Source organism: Sus scrofa, chromosome 4 (assembly GCF_000003025.6).
Source record: "Sus scrofa isolate TJ Tabasco breed Duroc chromosome 4, Sscrofa11.1, whole genome shotgun sequence".
In the NCBI taxonomy this organism is placed as follows: Eukaryota; Metazoa; Chordata; class Mammalia; order Artiodactyla; family Suidae; genus Sus; species Sus scrofa.
The window spans coordinates 99,209,186-99,220,345 of NC_010446.5; the positions used below are offsets into that span (position 1 = coordinate 99,209,186).

Genomic DNA, 11,160 nt, shown 5'->3' on the forward strand with positions numbered 1-11,160 from the left:
GTTTCAGGTGTGCAACAGCGATTCAATATTTTTATAGATTAGATTCCATTTAAAGTTATAAAATAATGAATACATTTCTTGGGCTGTACAATATATCCTTGCAGCTTATTTATTTTATACGTTGTAGTAGTTTTTACCGCTTAATCGCCTTCCCCTATTTTGCCCCTCCTCCCCTCAGACTCGTAAAAAGTCGATTTGCCAGAATCCGCGGGGGAATTAGAATCCAAGCTTCCGGATTCCACCTCTGTTTTCCTCTCCCCCCACCCCCGCCCCGTCTCTCTCTTCATCTGTGGGCTCCCTAAAGGCATTCAATTTAGCCTAAGAAATGCGTTAGTGTCTCAAGAGGGTAAGAAAAGCAAAGGAAACCCAGAAATGGGAAGAAAAGAGCGCCAGCGCGGGGTCTAATCCTTACACAAGGATCCCAGTCTTCAGAACTAAGGTTACATAACACTGCAACTAACGCAGTTCCCATAGTAAGACTGCCAGACCCAGGAGGCGATCTCGAGAGCAGGGGCACCTAGATTGTGTATTTGGGGGGGGGGGGGGAGCGCCATAATTCCTGAGACTCATCTCTGTTTTGTTGGTAGGAGACATGGAATTTCACTTCACCCAGGAGAAATCAGATCCTAGGTAAAGTGGTCTCACTATACCGTCAAGCCTTCTCATGGATGTCAGTGAATCCAATGCACTCATTGTTTTTCAAAGCTCTGCTGAGGGAAGCAATACATACAGAGACAAAGTATTATGTACCTCTGCTTCTACAGACCTTCTAAATTCAACCCTTGTTTTCATCCAGAATTCGGTGCCCAAGTTGTGTCCCCACTGAGGCCCCACATGTTTGCTGAATTGGGTTGCACAAGAGGACATCTGCTCCAGATTGAGAGTCATTACCAGAAACGCCTTGTGAAATTGACTGGGGTCCTTATTAATAGCATTTTCATTACCAGAGCCTTCTGTAGAAGATTACAGGAGATGTAGTTTCTGCATCAGAAAAAAACATGCTTTTTACGTTTATTATTAAACTATGTTTTAATGCTTATTATTTTTTTAAATCTGCCTTTTTTATCTCTCCTTTAGTTCTACTTTATAAAACTATATGCTATATATAACTATATGCTATATTCATATTTTTATATATTTATATGCTAAATCACTATCTTTATCCAGGCTCATAGGGTCCAGACATGTAGATCCACCTGGTCATTCTTTAGTCATTTTAAACTCAAAATCTCCAAAAATCAAAATGTTTAAACTTAAAATCTCCAAGATAGGACTTTTGTGGGGTCTGAGGGAATACATTCTCCTCTCCCTCCCGTGTTCTCTCTGCTCATCGAATGTTGCTACCGTGCATAACATGCTTAAGGTCAACACCCTGGAATTCGCAACAGATGTTGAAGGGTAACAGCATAGGCCACCCCAAAATATGACTTGTAAGAGTTCAGGACATGCCACCTCAAAATATGCTGGTTTGGCATAATGATTATTTTGAGCCACAGTACCTTGAAAAGTAGCAAATTCAGGGACAAACGTTCCTTGATTTCCCCTTATCTGCCCAAAGACAGATCCTCAGAAAGGAACTCAACTGACAGAAATCCCCTCCCCAGGGAGTTTCATCAACCAGGGAAGTTTGACTCCTGTCTCAGAAGAGGAGACTAGAAGTCGAGACTAAACTCAGACAAATTTTGTCACAAACTGTCATACCTCCCATCTATTCCAAGAGCCCATTCATCTTTCCTAAAAGTCACTTACTCTCCCTGGGAGGCCTCCATGACCCCTCCCTTTTCCCTATTAAGATAGTATTTAAGTCTAAGCCATTTTGAGGAGTTACTAATTTTTCCCTGGATATCTCCAGGTGTATACATGTTAATAAACTTCTGTTTGTTTTTCTCTTGTTAATCTGTCTTTTATTACAGGGGTCTCAGCTAAGAACTCAAGATGAAAGAGGGAAAATTGTTTTTCCTTTCCTGTGATATCTTCTTCTCCCTTGGCTGCCTCCAGATAGAGAAACAAACTTTTCTGACCTTTTAGCAACTCTTACAGACTCTGTCACATTGTTTCATAACTCTTTGGCATCTTACATATCCCCCCCACCCTTGACTGCTTGGCAGTGATTTCTATTTTTCTTCATAAATTGACATATTCAATGTCTAACATAAGCTCAAAAATTGTTTATAGAATGAACAGTGCCTACATTTGACTGCTTTTAAACACTAGTAGGTAAGAAAGACACAACCAAATTGCAAAACAAGACAACCACAAGCCAAGGCCGAGAGAAGTGATGGGTTTTTGTGTCAGAGAGAACAGGACCCTAGACAGAAGCAATGCCTACAAACTTCTTTTTCAAAACTTCATCCTTCTCTGAGGGGCCTAATAACTCATTACCTAAATAAAATTCTCCCCAAAATAAACGCTCCCTTTCCACATTAATAGTAAATTCAGATTGAGAGAGCAATTTACATGCCGCTGTGTGTGTTAAAGGGTATAATATATGTATACTGTTGATTACAAAAGTTAAATGAATGTTGAAGTAGAAAATATGGTTGGAAAAAAACTTCTTTTGCAGACAGGCTATATGTCAGTTGAGTTGCGAACATTCTGTTCTAATTTCCTCCATACACCACAAGTATTAAGTACCATGCTAACATCTGTGGCCTGAACATTTTTTTAAAAGTCCAATTTGTTTCTATTACAAATAAATAAAATTATACATGTGTACATCCCTTTAAATTTCTACAATGTGTACCTTAAATCCCATGAGGATGGTTAATGAAACAACGTGTACTGTGTGGAACATATTACTTGAACCTACTATAGTCCACAGGGATGCATCACATTGGAAAGCTGGATATTGTATAAACTTGTAGCAGATGGAAAACTTTCTTCTACCTCTTAGATTCTGTGACTGGGCCTGAGAATTAAACTGACATAAGTCTAGTCAAAAGGAAAAAAGCATACAAATTTAAGTATTTTTGTGTGTATACGAGGGTCTTCAGAAGGAAAATGAAGAGGTGGATAGTCCTGGAGCTTACATATACCTTTTAAACAAAAAGCAACAAATTCTGGGGATGTGATAAGACAATGGGGCTTGGGCTAGGGCAGTTAACTAGGTGGAATTAACTAGGGGAGTTAACTAAGTAGAAAAGTAACGAGGAAGTTATGGGTTAGTTTAATAAGCTTTGTGTCTATAGAATTTCTCATGGCTTCGGCTCCCCATCCTGGTATACCCTCCTGGAATAGGGAAGACTTCTTCCATATAGGGGTTTTATCTCCTGTTTTAAGGTCAGAGTGCCTTTCTTGCATCTGCTGTTTGCCAAGTGCTTTTAGCTCAGAATAATCCTTATATGAAAGTGGCATATTTTAGGGGTGGTACACACTGCCACTGATAGGATAAAAGACCTGCCACCCCAAAATATGACACCTCGCATATTGAATATTTTAAAGTAAAGAAATTTTGAGAAAGTGACACAAGCAGGAAGCTCACTGTGACCTTCCCCCAACTTTCTCCCCTGAAACAGGTCATAAAACCTTCTGGTGGGAGGTGCTCTCCCTATACCCAGAGGAAAGGAGCATCGTTATCTCTAAAACAAAGGAACACACAGAAGAATCCTAACACACAGGTCTTGCTGTTTCCCCAGTTTACTACACTTACCTCAGACTCATTAACCTACCATATTTCTATACAACTGTCCACCCTTGATCAAATCTAGCATAAATATACTCAGGCCTGTTTCTGCAAATCTTCATTTCCTTATGAATGTTCCTGTGCCATGTAAAACTTAAATAAATGTATATGCCTTTTTCCCCTGTTAATCTGCCTTTGTTGGTTCAATTTTCAGACCCACTCAGGGACCCTAAGTGGGTCAAGGAAAAATTTTCTTCCTCGCCCCTGCCCTTCACTGTATAGTACAAACAGTAGCATTAGGACAGGTACTAAGGGGCAAGTTTTTATCCAATGAACAGGATGTTGAAAGGAATGAGTTTAGCTCAGAATGAGATAAGAAAACAACTTCAAAGTCCTGTGGCTTCTTAATTTGGTCCATAGCTGCAGGCGACTCAGAATGAAAGGGAAGCAGGCACATGGCCTGACTAACCCATAAACCAAAGATCCAGTCTCAAAGTGGGGGTACTTCAAGTCAAAAGCTAAACACAAACTGTCTTCCTGGAACATACATTTTAATTAAGTTCAGGAGTTTCCGCTGTGGCTCAGTGGGTTACAAACCCAACTAGTATCCATGAGGATTTGGGTTCGATCCCTGGCCTCATTCAGTGGGTTAAGTTAAGGATCTGGTGTTGCCAGGAGCTTTGGTGTAGGTCGAAAATGTGGCTGGGATCCCACATTGCTGTGGCTGAGGGGTAGGCCAGCAGCTGCAGCTCCGATTTGACCTCGAGCCTGGCATATGGGAATATGCCACAGATGCGGCCCTAAAAAGCAAATAATAATAATAATAATACAAATAAATTCATTCAGTTAATTACTTTTGTATTAAAAACAAACACACGCCCCTACAAAACATATTATGTCTAATAATTCACTTACTAACATCTTCTTTTCCTGCTTATTTCCTATGGTAAAATTTAAGCTTCTCATGCCTAATTTTTGCCCCTTGGTAATAAATAATTTCAGTGCTCAATCTTAAACTGCAAATTCTTATTATTTCTGAGGAAAAAACTTCAGAAATATTAAAGGAGGAAAATATTCCTTCTTTCTCACAGCTGCAGCAAAGCAGAGTTTCATCTGCATTTTTTAGGGATGCATTCAAGGCACATGGAGGTTCCCAGGCCAGGGGTCTAATTGGAGCTCCAGCTGCCAACCTACACCAGAGCCACAGCAACACCAGATCCAAGCCTCGTCTGTGACCTACACCACAGCTCATGGCAATGCCAGATCCTTACCCTACTGTGCAAGGCCATGGATCAAACCCGAAACCTCATGGTTCCTAGTCAGATTTGTTTCTACTGCGCCACTGCGGGAACTTCTCATGTGCATTTTAAATCTGATAAAGTAGTGAGTGGTGTATGGAGACCGCTCATAGGAATATCACATTATTGTCCAATTGTTATATTCAGAGAAATATTATTTATAACCCTTAAAAATGTCCTATTATTTTATTTGAACTGTTGCCCTGAAATTAATATTTAAATTGACACTGCTATTTTCTGAGAAGTAGAAATTCTTATACAATTTCTTTATTAAGTCAGAGGAAGACTCTTGGAATTTTTTTAAAATTATATAAGTAAATTACAAAAGTAAAATAAATCCTATGACTGTTGGATTCTATATAAATAGCTTGAGAATATTTATTGTTTAAATGTACACATCTCTACAGCATGGCCAAGAGTGCATACATGTTTTTTAAAAATAAAGAAAAAATAGAACATTTCAAAGAATTGTGACGCTTTGGTGGGCAGCTTTGGACTATCATCCAGACATCTGCCCCAGGGGTAGTTTCCCGTTCTGATGGCAATAGCTCAGTTGAGTAATTTGATTGTAAGTTGGGAAAATTCATCAGTACTTTAAAATACACCCCAAGCCTGATGAAACTGGAGATCCATTCATTCTTTTGCTTTAGAATATTATGCAGGCATTATTATTTATCCAGGATTAGCCATAATTTCTCTGAGACTCAGTTTCTTTATCGGTAATATAAGGAAAATCAAATAATATCTACTTCACAGAGTTGGGAATAAATGAGATAGTGTAGGTTGAGGATTTTAAAATACTGAGTAGTGTTCTGTATATGTTGGGCAGTATTACAAAACCTCCACAGGAGGGGGTAATAGTTTTTCACGTCAGTTAGGCATGATATTTGTTTGTTTTTGGCCCATGGCAGAAGTTCTGTGGGTCAGGGATTGAACCCACACTAGAGCAGTGACCCAAGCTACAACAGTTGAAAACTGCCAGATCTTTAACTCTCTGAGCTACCAGGGAACTCCAGCATTTAGATCTCTTCTCTAGAGCAGGAGATTGCTGCAGCCCAAGGAAACTTGGAGATATAAAGATAAGTTTCTACTGTGTTTAATGCGCAGAAAATCCTCTCAAAATCACTTTTACTTCATTTTGACTTCAGGAAAATAGTCATTCATATTGACACCATCAAGGTAAGTTTTGAGCCTCTTGGGCCTTTGTTCTCAGGTTTGAGTTTTTCTGTGGTTTGGATGCAATAGTGTTTTTTCAATCAAAGAAGCATGCGATTAAAAGTCTTTATATTAATTATTACAATTTTAAGCATTGGTAACCTTACATAACTGTGGTATTATTACATGCAATTTTCCCAAGCAATTCTTCAAAGCATATGAAATAACTAAAAGGAAAAAGATCTTCAATTTCCTTATAAAGAATAGAAAAGATAAGAAATGTTAAGAATTAGAAAACACTTTATAGAAGAAAATATGCTAGCAACTCAGTAATCAACAAATAATTTATTTGTTTTGACACTTTATTTGAACTTTTAATCTGACTGATAGGCAACTTGACTTTAAAACTATTCACCAGTGTAAAGGAGAAACTAATATTTCTGGTCTTGTGTTCCCTTTAATGCAGCAGGTTAAGGATCTGGTGGTGTCACTGCAGTGGCTGGGGGATCTCATGGCCAAATAAATAAATAAATATTTCTGATCTTACTTTCCCTTACTTAGAAGCGTTTCCTCTATAGGACCTAATTAGCCATTGATGGATTGAGAAGGAGGAAACCGCCTTCCAGGGGAAAATGACAAAAGAAAGGCGGAGAGCTCTACTCTGTAAATTGGTACTGGCCAGCACACAACTTTGGCGAAGTTCTGAATCAGGTAAACGTAAAGTTAAATATGTTTTCTTCAATTGAATATTGTTTTGTCGAACCGCAGTCATAATGTAATACATCTAGTGCGCTTAGCTCAGTGTCAGGAGCTAAATAAATGTTAACTATGGGAGAAGAAATGGAAATGCGGCTGAAACCTAGGGCATGCGTGTATTTCAAAGGAATCGATTAAAATATAAATCCCAAATGTGCAAAAACACTTTATAAGTTGCTGTTTTAAAAGTTACAGCAATTTCAAGAAATGGCCTAAAAAAGAAAATATCTGTGATCGATAAGGTTATAGAAAAGTACGGAGGTAATAAGGAGATTAGCATAACAAGCTTTGCCCAGGATTGAATTCTAGCCAATGAGATAAGAATTCCGGAAATTCCTTATTTTTCTGGCCCAATCAAGATGAGGCTATGTCTATAAATAGGACTGCCTCAGGGTAGGTAAATGAAACCAGTGAGATATTATGGCGCGTACTAAACAGACCGCCCGCAAATCGACCGGGGGCAAGGCCCCGCGGAAGCAGCTGGCCACCAAGGCGGCCCGCAAGAGCGCGCCGGCCACCGGCGGCGTGAAGAAGCCCCACCGCTACCGGCCGGGCACCGTGGCCCTGCGGGAGATCCGGCGCTACCAGAAGTCGACCGAGCTGCTGATCCGCAAGCTGCCCTTCCAGCGCCTGGTGCGCGAGATCGCGCAGGACTTCAAGACGGACCTGCGCTTCCAGAGCTCGGCCGTGATGGCGCTGCAGGAGGCGAGCGAGGCCTACCTGGTGGGGCTGTTTGAAGACACGAACCTGTGTGCCATCCACGCCAAGCGCGTGACCATCATGCCCAAAGACATCCAGCTGGCCCGCCGCATCCGCGGGGAGCGGGCTTAAGGCATTTTTTTTTTACGTAGACTATCTTAAAGGCTCTTTTCAGAGCCACTCACCTTTTCAAAAGGAGCAGTTGTACCACCTCTCAGCCATGTCGGTGGGCTCGTTATGCACAGGTGTTAAGGGTAAAGGGGATCAAGTAATCTTGTATGTGTTGGTGAGGTTACAGAATTAAAGCCGACAGACGCCAGAGGGAGCATCAGGCAAAATCTAGGTCGTCATGGCCAAGTGCTGACGTGATTTCTGAAGTCCAGAGGGCTAAGCTTGCTGCTTACGTGGGAAAACTGCAAGAGGATAGTCTGCTCTACGCAGTTTTTGCTTTATTTTTTTGGAACGCCTTTCAAGCTGCTAGTTAAAAATGTTAGCACAAGTTTGAATACAGAAATTGACAGTAGAAGGCCGGTATTATAACTGGGGGGATCTGGGATCTGGGTTTTCAGATCGACAGCAGTTCTAGGTCTAGGCTGGATGTCAAACACCCGGTAGTTTCCTGGCGTTTCAACTGATAAAAAAGGGCAAGAGACAGTGCTGAGTCCCGAGGTGTCTTCCTCACTGCGTTAAGACAGGAGGCGCAAAAGGTAAAAATAAATATTTAAGTGGGCTGAGGTTTGGTTGCAAAAATCAAAATCAGACTTCCACAAGTGGTATAGCGGAGTAATACGATGCAAAAATAAAATTTAACTTTCCCTTAGCTGGCGCTTCAGATCTCTACGTATACAAGTCAACCAGTAAAAGTTAAAATCAACAAAACAGGTGAAACTACACTTTACATATTTACTGGTTAGTGTGAAATAGAACATTTTGATTGGTTAACAAGACTTTTGTTCTAAGGACCACTAAGGAAGCGAGACCGAACCTTATTTACATGGACTCCACCCTTCTATGACGGCACTGTTGGATATTAACCAATAAACACGCAGTACTGAGTTAGTCTTCATTTGCATACAGGCTCTATAAGTAGCGCGTAACCGACCAGCTTGGATGTAGTCAGCATCATTTTTGTGGGCGCGTGGGCTTTCTTCGTGCAGAAATGCCGGATCCAGCAAAATCTGCTCCTGCTCCTAAAAAAGGGTCTAAAAAGGCTGTAACAAAAGTGCAGAAGAAGGATGGCAAAAAGCGCAAGCGAAGCCGCAAGGAAAGTTACTCTGTGTATGTATACAAAGTGCTGAAACAGGTTCATCCAGACACCGGCATCTCGTCCAAGGCCATGGGCATCATGAACTCCTTCGTCAACGACATCTTCGAGCGCATCGCGGGCGAAGCGTCCCGCCTGGCTCATTACAACAAGCGCTCGACCATCACGTCCCGGGAGATCCAGACGGCCGTGCGCCTGCTGCTGCCCGGCGAGCTGGCCAAGCACGCCGTGTCCGAGGGCACCAAGGCGGTCACTAAGTACACCAGTTCCAAGTAAGGGTGCTCAAGGGACGAAATAGAACATCTACCTTACCCCAAAGGCTCTTTTCAGAGCCACATAACTTATCAGAGAAAGTGGCTGTAAGCACTTGGTTAGAAGGTTGGTCAGATAGTGATCTCGAGTGCATGTGCATTTTTTGGGATTTGGAGTTGAGAGGGAGGTGAAGATGGTCTTTGCTTTTAAAATTGGGATCTTCCTATGAGGCTCGAGGTGCCACCTAGTGGCAGACATCACCTTGCTAGTAACAAATGATTAGTCACCAGGGTGGTCCCTATCTAGTCCTCAGTGGGAGCTTTAAGTAGAGAGCTGGCCGGGCTTTCCTCTTACCACTTCATCCCTTTGTCCCTAAATGTCTCAAGTCCTTTGTTGAGTAGTAAACAAGCTGGGATTTATTTTATCCTATCACACAGAGTCCTCAATTAACTAGTCCCAGCTACTAAGGTTTTACTCAGTTTTCAATACACACCTTTCAAACTTTCTCCTATATAGCCACATGCTTTAGTATGCAAGTTGGCCTACCTGTAAATCTCAACATAGCCATCCTTCCCTAACTTCCTTCTAGCCCAGTGACCCTCAGCCAGATAGACTTTGCCCCTCCACCCCATGGAACATTTGGTAATATCTGAAGACATTTTTGTTGCCACTTAGGGGGAGGGGTGCTACTGGCATCTAGCTGGGGATACTTTAAACATCTTGTAATGCACAGGACAGCCCCCACAACCAAGAATTATCTGGTCCATAATGTTGACTCTTGTAAAAAGGTCGAGAGACCAGTGCTCAGAGTTCCCTTCCTTCAAGATTTTTTTTTTTTTTTCCTTTGAGGATTTAATCCTCACTTAGGTTAAACTTTTCCCCAGCCCTAGGCAGCCACTGTTACTGCTCTTGGTGAAAGCTAAGCAGCACATAGGTCCTGTGATTGTTTACACGCCACAAGAAAATTACCAGGGCCATGGCTATCATGAAGCTTGTCTTGGTTCTGTAACAAAGTTTCCTGGTTATAAGAACCACCTATGTGCTTCCTAAACATGCTTCTAGGTACCTCTCCTGAAGTTCCCTGGTCATGTTGGAGGTGGGAGGCTGGGAAGTGGTTTTTAGTGTTCTCCAGAGTATTTTTTAAAAATAGATTGGGGGGGGGCATAATGCATAAAAGGGCATAATTAAACATGTGGGATGGATTTCCGAGGCCCTCTCTGTTCAAAATTTGCATAACTCAAGACTAATCCTGACCAAGGCTAGGTATTTTACCAAATAAGATATACCTTTGAGGCAAAAGGGAAAATCTTAGTTTCCAATTCACTTGACAGTCAAGTTTTGAAACTAAGCCGTTCTTGGTAACCTGAGTGGGAGGGGGGCATTTACATGACTTTGTGCTTAAAGCAAATTTTATTAATTTATAATGTAGGAGTTCACATTTACATCCAATTAAAAGTTGCATAACATGGGCTGTATGTGCTTTCTTCTTTCACTGGGAAATTAAGATTCTCAGTGAGTCATCTTTCCCTGGAGACGACAAGAGGCAAGGGGAAAATGAGTCAAATGAGAATCTAAAATTTTCAGTTGAAAGAAAAGAAATCATACAACACAATTTATGGTAGGAAAAATCACTCTGAGACTGCCAGGGTGGTCTCTTCTTCTGAGGACAAGGGACCTTGTGTTTCTTAGGGTCTTTTGAAGTTGTTAAAGCATTATCAATTGGCTTATCTAATCAAAAGCCATCATTAATTATCCCCTTACTTAAGGATTAAACTTCCATTCCTTATCCTGAAACCAAAGGGCTTCTACCATGTGGCCAAAAACGGGACCTTCTTTAATTATTCATTTTCCCCAGGCTTCCAGCTTAGCTAAAATGTTCTCACTATCCTTTAATGCATTTGAAATTTCTCTTTGCCAACCTGAAAGCTCCATATCAACAAACTTGAAAACTCAAATCACACTGTACTTTCATTTCATATATTACCAAATATTTGCTGAGCAAAGCAATGAAGGGATAAAAAGACAAACACATCTAGAAGAGGGGATTACAGCAGTATAATGATAACTACAATTTAAGACAAAATGTATTATTTCCAAAAGAGGGGGAAGGAAAT

The 11,160-nt window shown here is 41.1% G+C and overlaps 1 protein-coding gene across 1 annotated transcript; it reads left to right on the forward strand.

Annotated features, from left to right (window-relative positions):
* Nucleotides 7,552-10,515, forward strand: LOC110255273 (histone H2B type 2-F). The gene has a single exon (XM_021089927.1). The coding sequence runs from the start codon at nucleotides 8,690-8,692 to the stop codon at nucleotides 9,068-9,070; it is 381 nt and encodes a 126-aa protein (XP_020945586.1). The 5' UTR covers nucleotides 7,552-8,689; the 3' UTR covers nucleotides 9,071-10,515.